This window comes from Dunckerocampus dactyliophorus, chromosome 8 (genome assembly GCF_027744805.1).
Source record: "Dunckerocampus dactyliophorus isolate RoL2022-P2 chromosome 8, RoL_Ddac_1.1, whole genome shotgun sequence".
Lineage (NCBI taxonomy): Eukaryota > Metazoa > Chordata > Actinopteri > Syngnathiformes > Syngnathidae > Dunckerocampus > Dunckerocampus dactyliophorus.
The window spans coordinates 17,893,753-17,920,628 of NC_072826.1; the positions used below are offsets into that span (position 1 = coordinate 17,893,753).

Here is a 26,876-nt window from a genome sequence, read left to right on the forward strand (position 1 = left end):
ACAAAACAAAACCCACAACACATATAAATGAAAAACATTGCAGGCCAATGAAGAATGAATTAAACTGTCACTTTTGCTGGAGGGAAGTGTAGTTTGTACAGAAAGTTAAGGAAGAAACACTTTCAATTGTACTGTGTGTAATAGTATCACTATCAATTAACTATGATTCTTACTAGTGGGTAAACTTGTTTGGAAAACGCATGCTGAGAGGTTGTGGGAGTTGTGTGTACGTGTATGTGTGTGTGTGCCCCCAACCCCAGCCCTCCATATCTCCTCACAGAACTGCCAGCCCCATCTAGAGTTATTCCAGGAATGCGATGATGAACATGGCTGCCGCGATGAAGGCACAGAAAACGGGACTGCTGGAGCTCCGGGTGACCGTCGACCGCTGGATCCGGGTGTTGGCCACGCTCACCGAGGACACGCTGACGGTGAACCCCGAGGAGGGTGCCGAGGAGCCGCAGAAGCCCAACTCGAACCCCCCGGGTGCTATCAACGGAGACCCCCCGAACCTTAGCTCCAGTCCTGTGCCGGAGACCATCACCAACGTGAAGCGCACGGTGAGAGTCACCAAGCAAGATGTCGGAGGACTTGGGATTAGTATTAAAGGTGAGCACAACTTTTCATTGATTTAGATAGAGTGTCCGCGCCACTTTCAATGACGTGATTTGCAGCCCGGTTTTGCTTTTTAACAATTGTTTTGTCGCCAATTGTTGAAAACGCGTTCCTTAACCGCATCAAACACGCTTAATCGAAGGTGGGCAAAGGGACAAGCAGATTTTTAATGTTTAACAAACTTCTGTGTGGTCCTCAAATTGACAGCCGCCATGTTTATTTACTTCCGATTAAACTGTCACTAGCTAGCCAGTTAGCAGCAACTTGGTTTATTTTGAAATTTCACATTGTTCTGCTAGCTTCATTTGGGTGTTTAAAAAGTTTACTCAATTTAAATTTAAAGTGTTTTAAATGTTGAAACTGTTTCAACCTAGCAAAGCAGTAGTCAAACAAGCAATTCAATTAAAACAACTTTATTTGTGGCAGGGGCCCGTTGCACGAAAGTAAGATTCATACATCCAGGCTATATGACTGAGCTGAGTTCAACCAACCCAAAACAAGAGCGTCTAGGCTTGATTGGTAGCACAAAACCCAAGCCAGGATGAGCAGACACGGATTAATCAAGCCAGGTGAAACCAATCCCGGATCAGTGCGCCCTTAAGTAGACCCCGCTATCTATCACAGAGTCACAGATTCACCATGGCAACGAGAGCGGCGCACTTTCCCCCGACGGAAATTCTCATAGAGGCTTACCAGAACGTAAAACAGCAAATTAAAGACAACACTGCCACAGTCATAAAACAAAGAAAGAAAACGTGGCTAAGTAGTGCTATTAAGTGCATAAGTAGTGCACAAATACATGGCTCCATTGAAACCATCATTATTCGAATCCAAATAGTTCATTAATGTTAAGTTTGTTGCGGAAATACGGCCATAGTCGAAAAACAAAGAAAGAAAGTGTTACAATGTATTGCAGAGACGGTCTGCAATAATTGAAGTAGTGCGCAAACACACACTCACGGCTCCGCTGACACAGTCATAATGAAAATCCAAATTGTTCATTAATGTTATGTTTGTTGCTTGTTTAACAAATTAAGAACAGTGATGTACAATAATAACTAGGAACTAACTATTGCTTTATTAGCACATCACCATTACTTTCTTGTAGCTTCAACAGCTTTCCGGTTCACCCTCGAGTGCAAAGCCTTCTTGGGTAATGTAGTACACATTAGAGCCCGCCCGATATTGGATTTTTGGGGCCGATGCCAATACCGATATTGGGGCTGAAAAAAGCCAGTATCCGATATATCAGCCAATAGCCGATATATTGGCCGATAGCTGGTATATCGGCCGATATATGAAATAAAAGCATATACTGTACATGAACATACATTTTTATAATACCCAAAATACAATTCAACACAAAGAAGCAGAAAACTACTTCATTATAATAAATTAATTTTAAACGAATACATTGTGTTTATAAAATACTTATTCACAAAAACATCTTACCGATATCAATTAGTAATATTTACTAGCTATTGAAAAGTTCCATCTGCGGCCACTGAGTATTTGCAAAAAGCTCAAAAACAAATGTTGAAGCAAACATTAAAAAGTGAAAAAAAAAGTTGAGCACAAACAAAATAAGACACAATCAAAACACGCATCACGTTACTAAACTTAATACAAGGGACAAAACAACATTTTATGTAACAATGTAGCTGCTTTCAAAACACAACTAAGTACATTACTTGGAACATTTTCAAAATTATTTTAATGAAGACATTAACTTGTGAATGTATGAGCTCCGGTAAAATAGTCCTGTATAATAGCCTTATATTAGATAATGGTGCACTCCATGGTAACATCACATAATTTCCACTATCCCACTTTTGTGCAACCGAATCACGGATAAGTTGAGCCAGAATAATAATAATAATTATAATAATAATAATAATAAGTTTATCCTAAGTTTTGGAAACAATTGAAGACATCAACAAGTTAACTAACAAGCAATTCAATAAAAAAAAAAACAAAAACATTTTTTTTCCAAGCAATAATTCAAGACAAAAAACAAACTAAGATGTTACTTCACCTGGTGTCCCTTAGCATTTTAGCAGTTCAGCTTTAATGCAACTGTGTATAATTTTAATACATTTGTAATTTGGCCAATTTAAAGTTGTGGAAGTTTTTGTACACGTTGTGTACCTACTATTTGCTTTCTAAGTTACAGAAATGGTTAATTAAACAAGTTTGTAATCTTCACAGTAAACAATCTAACTTTTACCTATTCGGATTGTGTGTTTTTGTGTGATTTTAGGTCCAGTGTGTTAATGCAATATGTCAAAATGAAACAAAAAATATAACAACACACATGAGGTTGTATTGAGAAACATGACACCAAACAAGGTAAGATAAACTGTTTTCACAGTAGAAATATAAGGTAAACCGAAAAGTAGTAAAAATTGACCATTATATCAGCACTCCAGAGTGTTAAATAAAAACAAATACATGCAACCGACTTATCTGAGTCACTTATTTTACACATTAACCCCTTACATTTATTGTATGTTGGTTCACACATTTGGATTAATAAAGTAGCTAGCTATACAACCGGTCACTCCCATAGCCCTTCCGATGGTGAAAAGGCCATGACCTCTCCATATTATAACACATCAGGCTTACATAACTGCAATGTGTACTCACAACAGTGCGGCAGCAGCTGTTGAAAGCCTTTTTACATGTCCCGTTTCCCCGACCTCAGCTGAGATCTTGGTATGTCAGGGGCAGTCGGATGAGCAGTCAAGTTATGTACTGTAAATAAAGTGAGATAAAATAGACAGACATCAAGCTGGAGTTCAAGTTTCCTCAACAAAAAGCAACCATCACACTGCCAAGGCTTTGGGATGCTGCACTGTTTAGTACTGTCTGTAAAATTGTAACTTTTTCTATGGGACTTTTGAATGGAAATCGTCGCAAGTCTGCAGTATGCACATGTTGACAAGTCATTCCCAAGGATGATGATGAGTTGATGGTAAAACTGCGAAATGACATTACTGTTGCTCTTATCTAAGACTGATTATCATTATTGCAGATGTTAAGGCATGTTCATTTTATTACCTCACCCCTCCATCACCCTGACAACAACCAAAGCAACCTCTACTGTCAAAACTATAAAGACCATCTCTGTGAAAAAGGGTGGCTTTGAGAGGGAGATGACTTATTATGAAAACTAAATGATTGTCGTCACCATGCTGGCTTGACGTTGTTGTGATGCGGGTTGCTTTGAAAGAGAAAACAGAGTGAGACAAAGGCACAAAGAGCAAATAGCTACAAGAAAGAAAGAGTCCAGAAGATGAGAGGCAAGATGTTGCTGGCCTGCTGACACCACACTAGAGTGAACAGCTGAGAGGAGCAGCCAGCCAGTTGTCATTGGTCAAAGATGGCAGCTATGCATCAGGGAGTGGAGGGCTAGTGTTAATTTTAGGGAGCCCACCCCAGCTTTTAGGAAGCGTGGAGGCAGTCAACCTATAATTACTTGCCTATGTCTAATTTAAGCAGGGAGACTAGGGAGTGAGGTACCAGGTCTCCCGGTGGGTCAGAGTGAAGACAAGTTTCTATAAAGCTGCATATAAAAGTGAATGATGGGTTTTTCTGTAGTGGCAGTCAGTGTGGTACTAAATAAGGTAAAACAAAATGAAGTGAGTCGTGTTTAGCTACACTATTGTGTAGATTCTGACGGTATAATAACCTTTGGCAAAAATATCATGGTTTCACTGTGTTATAATTACAACTCTAAAATGAGTTTTTCTTAAATATCTTTATTGAAAAGAGAAAAAAAGTCAAGTCAAAACATCTAGGGAAAGGCTTCTTGAGACGTCATCTGTACTTCTGTGAAGAAAGTGTCGAACGTTTCGCTCCTCATCCGAAGAGCTTCGTCAGCGAACTAACAAGTGCTGGTAGCCTAGGCCTTAAATACAGTAAGAGTGGGCGGAATTGGTGTGCCAACACCCTCCTCCTATGGTTCCTTACACTAAGACTGGGCGGAGTAATCCTGCCATTAGCACCTCCGAACAAAGGGAAGTGTAGCTCCCTGTAGTTGGGTATGAACGACTCTGATACTGGCTAGTTAGCATCTATTGTTCTGGCTCGGCCCTGGCTCTACCTCATTTGCAAGACTAAGAGCTGTGGGTTTTGGTCTCAGTAACCTGCTGAACACAGGGTCCAAATTAAACCTCAAACTACCATTCCGATTCAATGATGGGTTCTGTTGTTTGACAAAAATAGCTTCCTTTACTCCTCTTTCAAACCATCTGTTTTCTTTGGCCAAAATCTTTACCTCGCTGTCCTCGAAAGAGTGATTGGTTGCTTTAAGGCAACCAATTGGTTGCTTTACACCTTTAAAGCAAAGGAACCTTTAAAGGTTGCTTTACACCTTAAGGTGTACACCTTAATGAGTCATCCAGCCACACGTACCATTCTCCTGAGTTTAGGTTTTCTAGCAAGTTGATTATTGGCATAAGGGTTGCTAGCCCTTGTACTTGAGAGCGCACTTGAGTAGTGCGGTAGGGGTATGTGCTATAACATGACCTAGTCAGAAAGTGTCAAGAAGACTCATAACAGGCCGTGTTCCAGGAGGAATGCGGTGATTACTTTTATTGTAAATGTTGATCCGAAATTAAAGGCGAATGGTGTACATGAAGGTGGGCTGCATGCCCTATGAAAGAGTTGTATACAGACAGGAAGTAATATATGAAACGCTGACAAAGGGTTTAGATTTAGATTGGAGATTTTTTTGGAGATGCACATCAAGCTACGCGGAAGGGTTTTAAGATGTGTAGCGAAGCCTGTTTTAAAAAAAAAATTAACAAAACTGTGATACGTGAAATGGTGGGCGTATACACGGGGCAGGCTAGCTACGAACGAGTCAGAGGTGGTATCATGTCCATGAAGAAGGAGGTTTTTCATTCATGACATTGTGAGAAGATGCAAGTTTTGAGCAACCGTTGGAGCGCGTCTTCTCTCATGCTCACAGGCTCTGGTGACATATTACTGTTAGAAGATCATTAAAATGTCACTTTTGCATAATAGGTGCCCTTTAAATGTCTGTTTTATCCCATTTTGCCTGAGACAAAGAAGCTGCCTTATAATTACAAATTTTTAAATTCAATAACGATTCAATGTTATACGGCTAGGAGTTGGACACTATGCATAAAAAATATCACATGCTCAAAGTACTCACTTTCCTCATAACAATGTATACAGTATATACTGTACCTTTTATACACCACTCCACACTCACCATTCCTGTGGATTGAGTGACAGTTTGTCAGCTAGGTGCGTGCCTTAGGAAGACAGGATGGGATGAGAGGGACTATGTGAGGATTAGGTAGGAGAGATGCATGACTGCAGTTTTCTCTGTAAGGTAGCATGCCTTATAAAACAACTAACAAAAATCAGTGGTTATTTTGTGTGCAAGATATTGATCAATTTGAATTAGTATCCTATTCTTGCCTTCACTTACTCTTCTCTCTAAAAGTATTGACTGACTCCTCAGGGCGTTGCCTCATTTCTAATACTGAGTCATGCAGCCGACAACTGTCTGATGCCACGGAAAGTCAAAAAATGACTAAATCCTTCCCTCCAAAAGTTGACTGGGAATGTGATTGACATGCAGAGTATGAGCGTCTCAGTCAACAGGCTGTGACCTACATCAGTGGTCCCCAACCCCCGGGCTGCGGCCCGGTACCGGGCCGTGGGTCATTAGGTACCGGGCCGCACAGAAAGAAAAAATAATTTCCATTATTTAATTTTTTTATGTTTTATTTTGAAAAGTGGCCGGATTCTCTCAGTTACATCCGTCTCACTTGACGCATGTCCAATTGTGCGTGTGCTAACTTTACCTCATGCCGCACAGATAGACTACTACTGTATTTTTACCATTTTTCTTTCATCTCATATTTGGTGTCAAATGCTGATACTATGTGGGAATGCATAAAGGTAAGTTTTGATGACTTATTGAGTGCTAATGTGCACATTTGTCTCAAGTTAATTCATGCTAGCACACTGCCTTTTACCACACACGTCAAACAGCGATGTAATAATCTCTCTGGAAAAACTTGGCTGGAACTTAAACTGGTGGATGGTGGGTCGGCATTCATTTTGTGCTTTTAATTTGATGTTATTCATGTGTTAGTTTTACACAATACATAATAAATAATATAAATTAGATCGCTATACATTATATATATTTTGATAGTTTGATCTTACCCATCTAATTATTGTCCATCATTTCATACAGGTGGGAAGGAGAACAAGATGCCCATTCTCATCTCTAAGATTTTTAAAGGCCTGGCCGCTGACCAGACGGAGGCTCTTTATGTTGGCGACGCCATATTGTCTGTCAACGGTTATGACCTACGTGAGGCCACGCATGATGAGGCCGTGCAGGCCCTGAAAAAGACAGGCAAGGAGGTCATTCTTGAAGGTGAGGCCTTTTTTTTCTTTTAGACGAATCAAAAGTCTGAGAACTCATAGGCAAGAGTGCAAAAAGAGGTCTTTCCCTGACCGCTAAACTTGATCACTTGATGATTTCTTTTCATATTCATATAATTTGATACATTTCTCTTTAATGCCGGTTGGTTTCACCCTGACATGTATGATAATCACAAATAGAGATTATCATACATGTTCAAATTTCATTCGTACTTTGATCACTGTTACGTGGATACATTGAAATAATCAGTTTCCCCTAACATGACCCAAGAGACTAGTATCTGTGAACATCTCAGCATGCCAATGAAGAGTGGTCATATATACAGTGGTGTGAAAAAGTGTTTGCCCCCTTTGTGATTTCTTATTTTTTACACGTTTGTCACACTTAAATGTTTCAGATCATCAAACAAATTAAAATATTATTCCATGACAAAACAACTGAACACAAAATGCAGTTTTTAAATGAAACTTGTTGTTATTAAGGGAGAAAAAAATCCAAACCTGCATGGCCCTGTGTGAAAGTGATTCACTGTAATTCATTGAGATCTATCAGTCTGGAAAAGGTTCTAAATAGGGATGTGCGAGTACACCACTATCTGTGTCTGTATCTGTATCTGTTCACCCATCTAAATGATCCATATCTCTATTTGTACTCGGACTGGGTGGGGCATAAACCAGAAGTAGGTGTGGTTTAAATGAAAATGGGCAGGGTTTAAATCAGTACATTATTTTATGTCTGAAAATGACATGGATTAATCAGAAGTTGCTATATTTATTGTTTATTATTCAGCTTTATGTGTACTGTGTATGTGTGTAAGTGAGCTGTAAGACTTTATTTCATAATTTTTTTAATGATCTGTGTGAAGTTGGTGATTCATGCAAACATCCATTGATGGCAAAGAGGGAATTAATCTGTCAGCCTTGTTCACTGTATTGTTCTCAAAAGCACCACGTTCAGTACTACAAGCAATGTTTTCCAACTGACTTTATATCACCAGCCAAATCAGAAGCAACCAGTTGAAAAAAAAAAAAAACGTCAGTCATTGACGCACGAGCTGTATACAACTGTTTTGTGATTGCAACGCTCATACTGCACCGTATTGAGAGGGTTGTAATATATTTACCGTGCTTATGTGTATAATGTAGTATGATAGCCATACAGGCATAATGTTTGATGCAGCTCTTGTGCAGGTGTACCTAATGTTGTGGCCAGTCAATGCAGATTACTGTTACCACTGTCTGTGTACTGCCAATTGGAAATTAACAAAATTCTTAAGTTGTAGGTAGCACGCCTGTTTTATGATGACTTCATGGAATAATACAAAATACATTTCAAGGAAAACAGCAGTCATGCTACCCCAATTGAGCTGTTGCATATTTGGCTAACACAACACAAGCCTGCACAGCGCTGTCTTGTCAAATGCACCGTGTACTTCACAAAACAAGTTTACCAAGTTACTTTAGATACAAACTGAAACAGAGGCGAGCTAAGGAAAACCTAATTAGCCGTTTTCAACTTGCCAATTGCACCGTCTACGTGAAGGAGGCACCAATCCTGTGGCTGCAACCTGTCTAGGGAGAGGCGGTCGCTGTGTGTGACTGAGAGCGTGAAGAGTGAATACATAATGAGGATGTTCTTTCGTCACGATTACGGATAATGACGAGATGTACTCGCTTCATGCTCGTATTCTGCAAAAATGCTCATTTATAACGAGTATCCGGCCCATCCGTAGTTATAAAGACATTTCTAAAGCTTTGGGACACCAGCGAACCACAGTGAGAGCCATTATCCACAAATGGCGAAAACATAGAACAGTGGTGAACCTTTCCAGGAGTTGCCGGCCAACCAAAATGACCCCAAAAACGCAGCGAGGACTCATTCAAGAGGTCATAAAAGATCCCACAACATTCAAAGACCGCAAGCCTCAGGCGCCTCAGTTAAGGTCAGTGTGCATTACTCCACCATAAGAAAGACCCTGGGCAAAAATGGCCTACATGGCAAAATTCCAAGATGAAAACCACTGTTGAACAAAAAGAACATTAAGGCTTGTCTTAGTTTGGCCAGAGAACATCTTGATGATCTCCAAGAGCTTTGGGAAAACACTCTGGTCTGACGAGACAAAAGTTGAACTTTTTGGAAGGTGTGTGTCCCATTACATCTGGCGTAAAAGTAACGCCGCATGTTAGAAAAAGAACATCATACCAACAGTAAAGTTTGGTAGTAGTAGTGTGATGGACTAGGGCTGTTTTTTCTGCTTCAGGACCTGGAAGACTTGCTGTGATAAATTAATTCTGCTGTCTACCAAAATATCCTGAAGGAGAATGTCCGGCCCTCCGTTTGTGACCTCAAACTGAAGCGAGCTTGGGTTCTGCAGCAGGACAATGATCCAAAACACACCAGCAAGTTTATCTCTGAATGGCTGCAGAAAAAGAAAATGAAGATTTTGGAGTGGCCTAGTCATGAATTCCTGACCTGAATCTTATTGAGATACTGTGGCATGACCTTAAAAAGGCAGTTCATGCTGGAAAACCCTCAGGCCAAAATTCCTCCACTGCGCTCTAAGAGAGTCATTGCAAGTTATCACAAACGCTTGATTGCAGTTGTTGCAGTTGGTGGGCCAACCAGTTATTAGGTTTAGGGGGGAATCATTTTTTCACACGGGGCCATGTAGGTTTAGATGATTTTTTTCCCTTAATAGTAAAAAGTTTTATTTAAAGACTGCGTTTTGTGTTTAGTCGTGTTATCACTGACTGATATATACATTGGTTAGATGATCTGAAACATTTAAGTGTGACAAACATGCAAAAAAATAAGAAATCAGGAAGGGGATAAACACTTTTTCACACAACTGTAGATGATAGGAAGAACCGTCTGACGTAGCTGTGCTGGATGTCTAGGAAACACCCGCTATGTAGTGGAATGTTTGTAGTGGATGCAGCAGGTGTTTGCATCAACTATTTATTTCTGTTATTTGTGCTGCCAGAGCTGGGAAAGTCAAGTTTTATGCTTAGGTAAACCAAAAATGCTTGCATCTCTCCCCAAAGTTGACATTATTTGGTTATACTTAAAGGCTAAGCCCAGAATATATTTTTAAAATACAGTACATAGAGTAATTCGCAAAAGTGAGTATGGCTCTCACATTTCAGCAACAATTTTCATTACATCCTCTCGCTGCACAAAAAGTTGACACTGCGACAGGTAATCTAATTTCTAGGGCTGTCTTTGGCGAAGGACTTTCATGGTCTTATCTGATTTGTGAGAGTTTATCCATAGTTGACTAATAGTCTAATGTTTTTTTGTTCTTTTTTTGAAGAGCAGAGCCAATCCCGACCCATAAACAGATCTCATTTGCAACGTTGGTACAATGTGGATCACATGACATTTTATATGATTCGACGACGAGATTGATAATCAAATCTGACTCCTCCGAATTGACTTTTATTTTACTTATTGAGATGCATCACAATTTTTAACAGGATTCACACTGTACTATCGTTGGTTTGACGACCGACATTTCCTTGTCACTCTCTCCGTCCCCCCAGTGAGCCAGGGCAGGTTGGTGCCGCTGCCCTTGCAGGCAAGGTGTGCTGGCTATCAGCTGGTCAGCCGCTTGAAGGAGAAGCAATCATTTGAATTAACTCACTTTTCCTTTTACTTATCTTTATTACATAAGCGAGTGTCCCATGTTTTTGACTTGATAGATTTTTTTTGTTTTGATTTCTTTTGTATTAAAAAGTCCCCCGTTAACTGTCCTTCTTTAAAGCTGCACAAGACAATGAGAACTATAATATTAAGAATTTGAAAAACAATGATTTCTGTGTGTGTGTGTGTGTGTGTTTGTGTGTCCGTGTATGTGTGTGAACAGAATCATCCCAGAGAATCGCAATCTCAATTTTAAGCCAGAAAATGGTGAAAAACTGGTTAAGTCCTCTTCTATTTCTCTATCACTGGTGGAGCTGGTGGATGTAAGACGCCTTGCGCTCCTCCACCTTCCTTCCTATACCGCTTGAGGATGCCCCACAGCTGCTTATTTGGGTTCAGGTCTGGAGGAGACCTACTTTGCCACTCCATCACCTTCATCTTGAGCTTCCTCAGCAAAGCACTTGTCATCCTGGAGGTGTGTTTCGGCTTCTTATCATGTTGCAAAACTGCCATGCGGACCAGTTTCCCAAGGGAGGGGATGGTTCTTTGCTGCACAGTTGTCACAGTACATGTTGAAATTCATCTTTCCCTTAATGAACCACAACTACCCATTGCCGGCAGTGCTCATGCAGCCTCAGATCATGACACTGGGACCACCATGCTTGACTGTGTAGACATTATCTTGTTACCTAATTGGGTTGCCAGTTATTTAGACAAGATTGGCTGTGTGTTGACTCATTTTCAATGGATAGTAAATCTATACTGTTTTACAAGCTGTGCACTGACTACTCTAAAGTATATCCAAGTTTACTTTCTATAGTATTGTCCACTGAGAAGATGTACTGTCATACACATTCTTGCTCAAATGTGTGGGGTCTACGATATGTTGCTTAGCAGCCATGATTTTTGTGCTTGTGTGGTAGAGGGCCTGGATGTAGATGTCAACATTCCCTCCTTGTGCTCAAGTCCCCAAACCTCTCACCATGCATAGGAATATGTCTGTTGTTAATCCAGCAATTGGAAAGAAAATAAACTCACAGCGCACTGTTGCCATTCCCAAGCAGGTGCCCTCTTCACCTTCCCTGCTGCTTCCTTTTCCGTCTCAACTTTACATTTAAAAAATATGATGGAATAATCAATGTGTGTATGTCTGTGAGAGGAACAGTAAACACCTGAGGGGGTCAGATAAATATAACAGACCAAATGAAAACTTAAATCCCCCCAGCTGCCTTCATTTCCTCCGGTTATATTTACAACCAAGTGTATGAGAGCACATGTGCGCCTCCTGCAGCATCCTGAAATGTGTTATTGTGCGAAGGGCAGGAGGGTGGAAAAGAGGCGTGTGTAGGTCAGCTCATATCTTCCAACAATGAAAATTTAGAGAAAGGAATTGTGCAGAGAGTACGTCTGCCTGTGTGCAACATCTCTGCATGAACATTACCTCCATTACCATGTTAGTTTCACTTTACACCACATGTTTTTCCTTCCTGCTGTTTTGGTTTCTGTTGTGTTTTAAAACCAGCCATTGCTGCACAAAGTGCTAACGCATATGTAATATTTTTACACGATATACACAGTGCTAGTTTGGGCTTAATTCTCAGCCTCGTGTACTTGTGCAGTTTTGCAGTGCTGGTAGTCTCTGCCAGGACATTACTGGACACTGCTGGTTGTTTTCTCCCATGTCCTTTTCATCATTGCTTGCACACACACACACAGACACAGACACACACAAATACACGGATTAAGCAGGCTTAGTTATGGAAGCTCTGCACTTGCAGTCTTTCCATTGTGTAGTAACTTTTATTGGCAGGTTGCGAATGTGTTTTAGATGTTATGTCAGCTGCATCAGGCCATCCAGTGTCTTGTTTTTCCCCAGTTAGGCTGCTGGTCACTGTGTAATGTTGACCCTTAGCCTGACTGACAACATCTATTATTTCACATTTTGCGGAAAAATTGTTCATACATAATGCTAGTCTCTCGTATAGTTCAATCACTCAATCTGCTGTAATACTGAATGATATTTTTGAGTGTTCTGCATTCTACGAATAACACAACAGAGATTATGTCAATGAATGAAAGTAATTGCTGAGACATGGAGAAGGTGTAGGATTAAATAAGCTCTGCTTCTTCCAACTCCTTTTTGGACATGTTGTAAACATGATATTCCTTAATGTAACTTGTTAAGCATGTTTGTAACAAATACAAATATGACCATGCATATGAGTGGGGATGTCCCGATCCACATTTTTTGGCTTCCCATCTGATCTGATCCGGTACAGATAGTTTTTTTGTTTGTTTTTTAAAATAATAATAAGCTTTTGTTACAAACATGAATTTGTGGAATTGAATATGGTTATGAAAATAGCTCTTCAAAGTATTAAAAATAATGCAACCAAAGTTTTGCGGAATTCACTTTTTTATTACACAGCTTGACCAACAATATTGTTTGGCTTTTGTAACAAATCTCTATGAGTCAGGTCGCTAATCCAATAAAAGATCCAATAAAAGTCCATCCAAAAAAAGAGCTTCCATTCACGGTCTGTAACAGAGGAGTTTCCAAGGTTTCTCGCCGCTGCTTCCGCACGTTTAGTAGTGTTTGTGCGGCCCCGATTATAAGCAACCTCGCACTACTTCGTGCGAGCTCCCTACACCACGACGCAGCAGTTCGGGCACAGTGAGAGGGAATCACCGCTGTAGCTACGCAGCCGAATGTCCAACGTCCAACGTGAAAATAACTTCACCACGGTACACCGTGGACATGTCTGCATAGTGGTGTTGTGTTTTCTTCTTATTGAGACAAGTGGCAACCAGCTTTGAGGCGCTTTACTGCACCTACCATGTTGGAGTGTGGCTCAGTGTTACAAACGTGATACGGCAACTCGATTGGCCCGATCTCGTGAGGGAAGCCGATATTATTTGATCTTCACAAATATAGCGGATCGACAGCCGATCCTAATCCTGAGGTTCGGATCAGGACATCCCTACATATGAGCATGTGTTTTTGGCTCGGGTCAGTGTTTTTTAAAGACAAATTGAGTGTATCCAATCAGTGCCCCCTGGAGGAAAAGCAACCCGAATGACTTCATATGCAAATTAAGCTATAAATGTTGACAGTATCATATCACGGGCCAGATTGGATTATGAAAGCAAATGCAACACTATCTATGTCTTTGCGGGTGTAAGTAGTACATTTTTGTAAGAGTTCAAGTCTACATGTGCAAGCGGAGAGGTGTTACACCAATGCCTGTGGTGAGATTAGATTTTCAGCATGGTTCATCTCTGCCTGTGAAGCTTTGTCAGCACTCTCAAAAGGCACTAACCCCAAATCTAATCTCTCGCTGTCGGTCTCTAAATTGACGCACACACACACACACACACACACACACACACACATGCACACACATCTGCGTCATTAGTAGTGATGTGTATGAACCACTGCAAATATATTATGCAGTCATTGATGGGTAGTGAAATAAGTCAGCGTTACAGTTAAGTTTTGTGTTGTTTCACCCTGTTTTGGGTTGTCCACTGCCTAACACTATGTGGACTCACTATTAACATTTTTTCAGTGGCAATACTGTACACTACTATTTCTACTCTAGCTTTTTTTGTTTGTAAGCATGTGTCATTGCAAATGATGTGCATTTTTTGCAGTTCCCCACCATACTATTTTGAAGTGGCCCCAAAACGAGGCGAGTATAGTGGATCCCTGCAAATTGCAGATTTTTGGTCAACATTTTTTTTTTATTTGAATTTGTTTTATTTTTTTCAGCAGAAACATCTCATTCACCTAAGTCAATAATAATTTATAAATATGTGATAATACAGATCAAATAGACAATAGACATGTACCACAGTTTTAAAAAAAACCCAAATTTTTACATGTTTATGTCTTTATGTGTCACTGATGTGAAAAATATTGAAGAGAGAAGCGGTGGGTTATGGATCTGAACTTAATCTAATATTTACAGCAGTCACTTTTATTGCAAATGTCGATCCAAAATTGGAGGAGAATGTAAACGTCAAGATAGCTGGGTGTCAAAAATAGACATTTTTAGGGGCGTCTCAATTACTCACGGAATTATGCCATTCGCTTGTGGTCCCGTCACATACCCACAAGCAAAGACAGTGTTGTGCAATTGAAATGTGACACTCAAGAACTTAATTTAACTGTTTGGTACTGGTTGGTGGAAACAGGGTTATGAATGGAATATTTGAATTATAATCTGGTTTTGTCATACAAATGGCATTTAAGTAAGACAGTCTGGCTCTACATCTGACGGAATAATTAGGAGTCTTGAAAACATACCTCTCTTATACCCTGATTGAATCCTTGGGTATCCTTGAACTTTTCTCTGATCCTCTCTGCTTTGAATAGTTTTAATTTAAAAGGTCAGCACTGAACCATCTAATCTCTCTTCAAAACAAGCACATTTTAATTCACTTCCTCAGGGTTTGATGTTGATGTGTGATTAAAATTACTTAAAAAAAAAAATGACGAAGATAAACACAGTGAAACACCCCGTAAGTCGTACAGAACTTCAGAGTTGCAATACCTCACAAATCTCACGAGACCTCAGCTTGGCAAGCATCAAAGGAATAGTTCTGGGCGTGTGCTTTGCTGTTGTAAGACATATAAATGTTAAAAAACCAAGATAGAGTTTCCCATACATTAATTTATTTGTGGTGACCTGCCACAAATGTATTTGGCACCTGTTCACCCTCACTCATAAATCCATTATAATGGGACTGTCTGTAAATTTAGCTTGTCGTTACAACTCCAACTTTTTTGGTCATATTGGACACTAACATGAAAGCACGTATTCCTCTTCTCAATGAGCCACGGCCTCAATGTGCCCCCATCCCCCCTTCTACAACATGCACAAGCGGCTCTGTCTTGCTTCTGATCTAAAGAATTCACACAAAGAAGTGACAGAAAAAGTTCATTTAAACCTATTTGTTTTGTATATCATGTTTTGTGCTCACTTTTTTGTCTTTCCCACACATGCATCATGGCCAATTTTGCGAATTAAAAGATGATGTCATCTACCCCCACCAAAAATTATTTGCAATCCGGTGGGAAACCCTGATGTACATCTGCAATGCAAATAAACCATTTAATTGTCATTTTTCTTTAAAGTTAACACTAAGGTACATACAGTAGAAATTCATGATATCTGACAGTGCTCTTGTTTTTACATCTTAATGTTGACATTGAGTATCTTATTTTTACACTTATGTTTGGCAATTTCCTGTGACATTAATGTTTTATCATGGTGACAGTTTGGAGAAATTAATTATTGATATTTCTATCATTTCCTATGGGGGGGGAAAAAATCACTTCAAAATCTGAACTAATATTAGGTCAACCGTTGTCCTGGAACACATTGTGTTAGATCCTAGAAGTTCCACTGAACAATTATTGTTTTCATCTTAAAACAAGCGCACCCTTTGGTCACAATCAGAGAAGAGTTACCCTGCGCACCAACCATCTCATGCCACAGTCCAACTCTGGTTCTGTCCCAGTTCTGTGTGTGTGTATGCCTGCTGTGAAAGCTCTGACCCTCCGGACACAAAGCTCTGGTTATTTTTCCTTCAGAACTGCTGGCCCGTGAGCAAATTGCGCTTACGCACAGCAAGGGGATGGATTATCTCACAAAATACCAAAGCTTGATGAAATCACAACTGTTCTTCGGGGGCCCTTCTTCCTCTGTAGCGTGACGTTTGCTTAGCGGGACCCCTTCTGAACCCTGCTGTCTGTTCTGAAGCCCCTGATAAATTAGAGGCCAGCCCTTTTGCGCCACCCTGGACTCCACTGAACCATCTCACTGCATGGTGCATGAATACATACTGTGTGTTTGTGCATATAGAATCTCCAAACTAAACTCCCTTTACTCTTGCTTTTTGTCCTCTGGCCAAGTGCTGTTCAAGTTTGCTTTACTTTCACTTTGCAGAATTAGTATAATGAACTCTCCTGACACTCTATGCAAAGTAATCACATCTGTGCTTTGGCAGAATGTGACTTTACAAGACTGATTCAGTGTTCTGTCCATTGCTTGCTCTACCTTCCCGAGGTTGGCAGTTAGCCATGATCTTAATGAGATGGGCTGCAGGAATAATGAACTTATCTAAATCACTCACAGGAACGGAGAAGGCTCCGACAGATGACTGACAGTGCCTGAATGAACCACACATTAAGCGGCGGAACATGGGTGGCCCGTTATTTATTAGTTATGTACATTAGTTCACGCTGAGCCAATGTCGTATGTATTTGCACACAAAAATTCATCATTCACACATTGCTGCATTGGAGCGGCAACATCTGGCATTTATCCGCCCTTGCTTATTATACAGAATCCATGTTGTGTGCGCTGTTACACAGCAACACAGCATCTCACAATGAGATCATCACATGTGTCAGCATCTGGTGTGATGTTTAGAACACTTGTTGGACATCGGAAATCACTTTCAGCACAGCAGGGTGGATGAAGGGAGTGTGGGGTGTTTGTCCTGGAATTACCTTACACACAGGCCACTTTTACAGTTCTGATACTACCCATAAGTACCCCAGTTGCTGCTTTGCTGCATCTTTGCAGTATTTTGACTTAATTTTAAAAGCACCACTCGTTCCAAACCCACCAAAAATCCCATCACTCATATGATAAGTGATGACGGTGAAATGTCTAATGGCTTGTTTTACCTTGATTGACCTGAGTGTACTGAATGGCGCTGGTGATTTACTGTGTTGTTTTGGACCAAGTTGTTGGTGCTGTAACATTGGGACATTGTTTGCCTGGCATGCTTTATGGTGCCAACAGCATGCCTCTGAGGTCGCTGGCTGACCAATGGCATTCCAGCCGTTCCCACGGTTACCAGTAGAGTGGCGGGGGAGGAATGGCTGCTGTTGTGGCTCATTTTCTAACCTTGCTAAATTAAATAAAACTACTCACCCTCTGCTTTAAAGGTACTTTAGTGTGACATTTTAATGATGTTCTAACAGTAATTTGTATCCCAAGAGCCTGTTTATAAGCACCAAACGTAAAACAAATCTATCATCTCCCTCACTTATTTGCTCCATTTTTGAGAGGACAGGCTTTTAAAGGCTTTGTTTAAAAAAAAAAAAAAGAAGAAAAAAGAGGCTTTGCTCAACACATCCTAAAATAAAGCCTGGAGCTCTGCCAATACTTTTACATCTCCACATCGCCAGCTGCCGTTTGACGCCCCTGCACAACCTGAAGCTCCATTTTTTCATTGAAGGAAACAGCACCCCAGATCATAATGGTGCACCATCCACTGTGCCGTGTGGAAAACATGTCAGGTGGGATCGTCCTGCCAGTAACGTTGGAAACCATCAGGAACATCAAGGTTACCTTTTTTGTTATCAGAGAATAAAACTTTCTTCCAGGCGACAAGGCCTTTGAAGACATTTTTGCTTTTAAGGCCTTGGGCAAGATACTGAACCCCCAGTTGCTCCTGATGCTGCGTCATCAGGACGTAAATGAAAGTGTGAAAGCGCTTTGAGTGCCTTGGAGGTGGAAAAGCGCTATACAAGTGAAAGACGATTTGCCATGTCTTCACGAACACGAATATTTTCTAAAACGCACATTTGCCACTCTCCGGGGTCAAAAAATTCTTCATCCACACGGTTTTATAACTATTTTTGTCCACAAGAATATGCATTCACAGGCTGTCATGTGCATGGTGACACTGCAGCCTGGACTGTTAAGACAATTTCAGCCAATCAGAAGCCTTGATGACATGTAGATGCGCAACAACAAACATGGCAGTTCACATTAGAAGAAACATGTGGACTGCTAGCCAAGTATCGTTACTTTTCAGTAGTTTATTTCACATTTGTCATTAGAATTTATTGAATATAAAACTGAAAATTGATGAAACATGTTCTTTAATAAAATGTAGCAGATGTTAATGATCACTACAATGCTGTGAAGTGTAGTTCATTTTATTGGTCAAGAAAGAACTCCTTCGGGTGTGATGCTATCATTGCTGAAAAAATTGTGTGTCTGGCAAATTGTCCTTGTTTAATTTCGACAGTTGTTATGCAGCACAAGACAGGCATGTATCATTGCTCTTGAATGTATAACAGGGAAGCTTTCAATGTGCGGGCGAAGTAGCTCAGTCAAACGTAATCACAATCTTCTTGCCATGTGAATATTCCCACGTCATTCTTCCAAAATAACGACATGCTTGTGAAAGTTGTCCCACCAGCGAGATATCCGATCTGGTCTTAATTTGTCCCAAATCACCATCATTGGCTGGAGCGTCGTAGCTGTTTCAGAGAACAAAGCAGCAGCAGTAGCGTCCTTTTGAAGCCCATTTGTTCGTCAGTGTAAAGAGAAAGTAGGTGTATGTTTACTCTTATACACACAAGAAGTGTTTTCTGTATGCTTAAAAGCAGCAATGTTATGTTTGCCATTGCACACATTCAATTATACTTATCTAATGTGGAGGTAACGGCACATAATTGTTACGTCATCTGTTGGCACCAAGCAAAAAGCTCTGTCTTCGCCATCCACACGCATACGCTAAAGCCGGAGTTTTCCAAAATCACCACCCTGGCAAGAGTTTTCCAAAAGCTTTGTTTTTAACGACAAAACCTCCAATTTTGCATGTTGATGAGAGGCCAAGATGCATAGAAAAATATGCATTTTTTAAAAGTCTGTATTTGTGTGGACAGGGCCAAAAAAACATTTTCCTCGCCGTTTGATGGTTATTGGACTGCACTCGGCACCAGTCAAAACCTTCATTTGGGCCGAGGATCGTCCTGTGTCTTGACAGACAGCCAATTGGATTCTCCATCTCAGGGCCGGTAACATTTTTTGGGTCAACCGCTTGACTTTTTCGTTCCATAACCCTCAGGATCTTAATTTCAAATGACACTGCACACTGGAACACTGCGCAAGGCCTTGCTTATGTAGATCAACAAACCGACCCTGATAGAAAATGACATCGAATCCACATTTTTGCCAAGATTTTGGCTTTTTAAAAGGCTGTGGCGTTAAACTTTTGATGAACTGATGAACAGCCTATTTTAGTTAACAACTTGTTGAATGTTTTGTCTCACTCCCCTTTCTTCTTTTTTCATTTTGAAGCTCTACTGACAACCAATCCTTAAGATCCATCCATCCATTCATTTTCTATGCCGCTTATCCTCACGAGGGTCGCGGGGGTATGCAGAAGCCTATCCCAGCTGACTTTGGGCGACAGACAGTGTACACCCTGGACTGGTCGCCAGTCAATCGCAGGGCACATATAGACAACCAACCATTCCCACTCACAGTCACACAGTCACACTCGCATACCTATGGACAATTTAGAGTTGCCAGTTAACATGCATGTTTTTGGAATGTGGGAGGAAACCGGAGCACCCGGAGAAAACCCACCAGAACAAGCAAACACACAGAGATGCCCAAGCAGAGATTCGAACCCAGGTCTTCCTGATCTCCTGACTGTGTGGCCAACATGCTAACCAGCATGCACTCGGCCACCGTGCAGCCCTCCTTAAGATCCAACAGTGCAAAATGTAAATTCTTGAAAGTGAAAATTTTAATCAGGGGTGTATTGAGCCCTCTAGACATGAAATAACACTCTATAGTCATATCTACACACATATTATCCGATATAGTACACATAATACAAGAAAGTAGCACATATGAGACATTAATAAGACATATAATAGACTCAGATATACGCACATATCAGTGTTGCCAGGTCCGCTTATTATAAGAGACTTTGGGCTTGGTTTTTGGTAAAATTGCTTGCAAAATCCCAATTTCCCTGTTGTTTTGGGCTTCTTTTCAGAGAGCTAGTTTCTTGTTTCTTTCACGAGACCTGGCAACACTGACACACATACCCCTAGACTATGGTTTGTTTCATATGATTTGCTTACTACACGATATAGTAATAATACTTACGTACTCCTTCATTATAATTGCACACGCGCACACACGCACACACACACACACAGACACACACACACACACACACACACACACAGTTCTTACACACAACCACTAACCTGTGGAAAAAAAATCCCCAAAAAATATTGTATCGACTCAAATTCGGTATCGCCCAGCACTGCTTCTTAGACACACACACACACTCAAACACAGCTCATTAGCATTAAAGCTACAAACACACAAAACAGCATGTACCCAGTAGGCCTTACTAAAACTACCGTAAATTCTGGTGTATAAGCCGCACCCACTATTTTTTCATACTTCACTGCTCTCTATTTTGTTGCATTTCGCTGGTTTCACTTTTGAGTTCAGTCCGTACAGTATATATAATAAATAAATATTGTCAATTTCTCAATATTATTTCATTTCCATCCCCGGTCCGGTCCCATGGCAGAAAATAATAGAGAACCACTAGGTTAGGCAAAGGGTATGGCCAAGGAAGAAGCCATTACATTTTGGTGCAAATCTATTAATGTAGTTTATATATCATTTGGAAAATTCTTGTCCATGACTGCCTTGTTTCTGCTCTTGTTTTTATTTTCTTTTTGCTGCCTCAGCGCAACAACAGTCTGATCTTGCATTCTTTCATGCACTGATTACATTTATCATGTCAACGTTAGCTAGCAGCCGGTATTTATTCCATCATCTTGGCAGCTTTGACTGACAGCTCAGCGGGGGAGGCGACATGTTTGTCCTAATTCAAAATCATCTGGTACTGTTCCACTGCAGCCAAGTTCGCTTCGGCTCTTTGGAAATGTCCTGGCAACCGGGATGGAACAGAAAATCTTTACAAAACCTCAAAAGTGAAGTGAGCGGTGTCTAAACCGAAATGGCTGAAAATGTCTGGTCAGGATTTGTCAAGGGAAGCTTAGGGGAGGATTCTGTGGAAGAAGTAACACACACACACATGCTGTATAAAAAGTGGTCTCACTGGCTGCCAGATAAGCTGAAGTAATAACAGTGCCATCTCTGCTAATTTTAGCTCTGTATTGAATGTGCCGCCCCTGGAATTCATGGCAACATTTCTGGCTGGGCTTTGCTGGATGTTCCATGCCCCTTTTCTCTTACTGTTTATTCTCTTACTTTCAATTTCTTTTGCTTTCTTCCGTTCATTCCTTTCCTCCTTCATAATCCCACATCCGCAACCTCTCGGCCTTTCATCTAGCATGAAGACTTGCTGCGTTTGTGAAAATAGAGTTGTGTTAAGTTGAACGTGATGGCCATTCAAAAATGTACAATAAAACCAAAGCATCTGCTCCCCTTACTTAGATTCAATTAACTACATTTATTGTTCACCTTAAGTGGCTACATGTCTCCTTAGAGAAACATCACTAAAGTGCTTGTCTTGTTGTCCAGCTACATGGCGCCATCAACCACACGAGAAGCAAATACCCTAAATGCCTCCATAAACTAAGAATCCACTTAACTTTCACTCTTTGTTTTGACCCCAACCACATAAATTCAGAGTGATGTTTGTCCAGGAACAAATTAGAAAGAAGAATTTGGCTACCAAACACAATAAAAATCAATCCTTTGGCATGAGCTCAAACAGACAGAAGACCATTTTTAAGCACAGAAGTTGATAGGTACTTGAAGAATTTCGCAGGTATATGTTGTTCCCACTCTTGTTCCCAATGTCTACATTCCCAACATGCCTGCACAGTCCAGATCAGACCAGTATTCATATCATATTCTCATAGACATGAAGACATGATTCCAGCCTATTGTGTGACTAAGATAACTCGTCAACACACTGCTGCTTTTATTAAGACACCTTCTTGGATACATTTGCCATTTTTCATGACTATTCAAACAGGAGATTAAAAGTTGGTCAAAGCATCATCACTGCTGAGTAGGCGTGGGCGATACTGCAAATATTGGTATCGATCCGATATCAAGCAAATAGAGGGACTGTGTTGCAAAAAACGATACTGATACTTTTTACTATGATTTTTGCCTTTCATTTGTTGATCAGGATTATAATCTCAATAAAACAGTGCAAATATTTTGGGCAAACAAAAAATATTTGGATCAACCAATGTATTTGTGAACAATACAGTTGGCGTCATTTATCCGTTCTAACCAAAACGTACTCTAACTTACTTATTTATATAACAAATAATGTAAATCCAATTAATCGTTACAGAAAGTCAGTTAAAAATGTTAACACAAAACACGTTTTACAATTATAGTTTTACATGCAGTAAAAAGTTGAAATGCATATAAATACATATAAATGATGGATGAAAGAAATAAACCTTTAAGGTTACCCTTACCTTCATTGAATATTTGTTGTTGGCAATGATACAATGTGACAGTGAGATCAACATGGACACCACCTTCATTTTTTGCCATGAGTTGTTTCTTGAATTCAGTAGTGTTTCTCACTCTAAGTTTCTGCTTTTCTTTTGATCACGGCTGCAAAACGACTCAAACTGCAGCCAAAGACAGTTGCAAGTGCCAGCATTTTGATAAAGAAAGTGAGAAACACTATTGAATTGAACACTAATGCTCCTCGGAACAGACGTCGCAGCAAGTTTTCCGTGAACTGACACAGCCAAAAATCTTGCACTCTTTCTTCTTAATCCTCTACGCGGTATCATTTGCTAAAGAACATATAGACTCCCGTTGCACAAAATCTGTGAAGTTGCCACAAACACGTTAAGGAAAGCACACACTGCAGCAATCTTTACTTCCGTAAACACACGGAAATGCGTGTGACTTTGGCACATGCACGTCACTTCCCGGAGGCTTTGCGTTCACATTAACAAGTCACACTTTTTACGCATTTTAATTTGCATGAAATTGTGGAAAAAAATTATAAACGTATTTTTTGTTCAATCTGTTCTTTTAAACCACTATTTGTGACATCTGTTAGCCGGTGGTGGGGTTAGAGTGAGCTGCATACAGTCCCGTTAAGCTGTTGTAGACAAAAACCCGCTCCATATGCCCTACAGGTTAATATATGTGTTTTTTTTAAACAAAATTGCTGTATGGGAGGCTGCCTGGTTGACTGAACGACAGGAATGTGCTCTATTTCGGGAACGGTGGAAGCCCCCCTCACTCGCTCCTGTTGTCCTGTCCTGGGGCTCTTCTGCTACATGACTCTTTATCCTTAGCAAGACGAGAGCACTTCACACTTCCTCAGTTGAAACCAGAGCTCTACTTTCAGCCTTCTGATTTCATCTGCAGGCTATTTTTACCACTGGGGCCAGTCCTGCCAAACTAATACTTCAGCCACAGCCTTGCGTGTTGTATTTGCCTGTGTGCTGTCAACTGTCATGGTTGAGTAGTAAAAACGACCGTCAGATTCAGAGTAACTATAAATAACTTTGTTCGAAAGACTTTAATGTATTGCAGCTGCTATGTACCAACTGGCCACAACATTAGGTACACTTGCAAACGCATATGACATCCAATACCAGAGCTGTAACAAATAGTCATGACTTTACAAAGATAATAGTTTCCAGTTTTGATTGTTGTGTTTAGTGATGCATCATCATGAAAAGTACAGTATAATTGTTGAATTCATTCATTTAGCTAAGTATTATATAAAATATCATCTGGGTGTAACTGATATATCTTTTTGAATATTTTGAACTCTTATTTCCATGCAAGTGCTGTACTTGAACAGACTAATGCTACCAGGAGGAGTTGAGAACAGTGTTGCCAACTTAGCGACTTTGTCATTAAATCTGGTGACATTCCAAACCCTCTTGGCGACCTATTTTCTCAAAAGTCACTAGCGACAAATCTAGCAACTTTATCTGGTGTCGTTTTCTGGTATTTGGGGACTTAAAAGTGAAAGCACGTATTGATCAGTTTCTGTTCTCATTAAACAGAGGTCCGCCCCGCCCCAAAGCAGTCACTACTTCCCATACCTGGCATCAAACCAGTTGATACCGAAACGCTAATGGGGAATAATGCGTAAAACACATTTTGCAGAGTGGTTGATGCAGGGGTTTAACAAGTACTGTTTTAGACTAAGGCGGCAGAAATGCGTTCATGGTTAAATGCGAGCAATAAGATGTTGAATGTTTATACACACACTGTATAGTTGCCCATGCTGTGTAGTTATGGCCACTTTAGTCTCCATGTTCCCTGTCATTATGGATACACAGGAGCCATTTGTCTTCACTGGCGGTAATGTAGAAGAGCTCACACAGCTTGAATTTCACTTTTGAGCAATCTCAGGCATAACAGCTGGAAAAAGGATGGGCATTATAGAGTAATTTGAATATTATTGTAGACAGCAATATCAAGATACAGTGATTGTGCAATATTACGTAACGAATTGCTGGAACATTGCCTCAATACCACATATTTTAACTTCATGGGAACGTTTTACAGACAAAAGCACGGTTGTGCTATGGGTCAATGAGAGGAATGCACTAATTTTTACATTTGGGAAACTGAGCAGACCACTGAGCAGGCACATGCCACAACACAGACGGGCTAACTCTTCAAGTCAAGACTCAGATGTCTATCTCCACCTCAAAGAGAAAGAGCACTCTTTTGAGAACAAAAATGTGCGCATTCTGGACAGAGAAGACAGATGGTTCGAAAGGGGAGTGAAGAAGGCCATCTACATTACAGTTGAGGGCTGCAACATCATCTCACCCCCACATACAATGCTGGCATTGTATGTGCTGTCATTCATCCCTTCCTAAAATATTCAATCATTTAGCCTTTAACTCATAAACAACCTTGGTTTCAGTCGTGATCATCATTACATCTGACTGGAATGCTAATGAGGGTGATACGACCCAAATGACTGTCGTTGGCTGACAGAGGCCACACTCCACTGTATCATAACGACTGCCATTTGACACCACAAAAGAGCGAAACCATTCTTGTCTGGACATGCCTCCTCCTTTAGAGGATAAATACTTTGAATCCTGCACTTTTCAGACTAGAGCAGTCCTATCTTGTCAGACTAGTGTGTGTCCCACCTCGTCATCGAGCATGAACTGATGAAGCCTGCTTGGATGAGAGGCAAAGCATCTTCTAAGACAACCTGAACAGTCCAGTTGTGATTTCTTTTAATTGCAAACTATCAGTTTGCAACTGCTACTGAAAACATGGTTAAAAAATATCTATACATTTTGTATTTTCTTTTTCTTAAAATGTATTTTAAGACATGTCCTTATTCTGATCCAACTTTCTCCCCATCATTCTCAATGTGTTGTAGTCAAGTACATCAAGGAGATGTCGGCCTTCTTTAAGAGCTCGGGGTCCCCTGGTGCAGCTCTCCCGTGGGATTCACCTCCGCCTACACCTCAGAAGGGGGCGGAGCTCTCTGCCGCCGAGGCGAAGGAGCCCCGGAGTATCTCGCTGAAAATGTGCCAGGTGTCCCGCAAGCAGTGCCCACCCGACACAGAAAACCGGTACGACAGAAGCCCACATTTGGGGAGGGAAAAACTGTAGCGTTCAGAGTTCTCCTTGTCTCCAACAGGTATTTTGAGGTGATTTCACCCAATAGGAAGAACTCTGTGTTCCTGCGGGCCAAAGACCCAGCCATGGCCCAGTCTTGGTACAATGCCATTCAGGCTTGCAGTGCCAACCTTTTACCGCAAGCCAAGGAAGGGATGAGGAGCTTGCAGCCTGGCATGGAAGTCAAACACCTGGGCTGGATTATAGAACAGGTAGGGGATAGGATCACCTTAGACTATTGCGTTGTGTGGACTATGTACTTTATTGATGCTGCACTGGCATTGCCACCAAGGAGGTTATGCCTTCATGGCTCTTTGCATGTCTATTAGTGAACGTGGTTACACAAAGTCTACTTCTTATCAAGAAACTGTTTTGCGATATCTACCAAGGCCAAAAAATGTGGTTTTGTTAGTTTGTCCGTCCAAATGTTAGCATGCGACAGGTATAGCACAGTGGGACCGTGCTATTTTTAATTGTTAGGGTTAAAATAAATAAATACATAAATACAAATAACAGTAAATGACATAATACAGTTATAATAAAATAAATAAATTCTAAAATAAACATAAATACGGCAATAACATAATAAGTAAATACATAATATATTTAATTATATATACATATATATATACTGTATATATATATATAGAGAGAGAGAGAAAGAGAGAGAGAGTACTAATACAGAAATACAGAAAATACAGAAAATATAATAATTTATGTTATTTAAATACATTTTAAAAAGTAAATCAAATAAGGCAAAAATATGACAT

General features: G+C 40.4%; 1 protein-coding gene across 1 annotated transcript in view; it reads left to right on the forward strand.

The window, feature by feature from the left end:
* The first annotated feature begins 249 nt into the window (after positions 1 to 249).
* snta1 (syntrophin, alpha 1) overlaps positions 250 to 26,876 on the forward strand; it is a 35,212-nt gene continuing 8,585 nt past the window's right edge. Inside the window, exons 1-4 of the mRNA XM_054785743.1 lie at positions 250 to 609; positions 6,857 to 7,042; positions 25,865 to 26,060; positions 26,129 to 26,318. Of these exons, the coding sequence (XP_054641718.1) occupies positions 318 to 609; positions 6,857 to 7,042; positions 25,865 to 26,060; positions 26,129 to 26,318 (864 nt within the window). The 5' untranslated portion in view covers positions 250 to 317. The remainder of the gene's footprint in view (positions 610 to 6,856; positions 7,043 to 25,864; positions 26,061 to 26,128; positions 26,319 to 26,876) is intronic.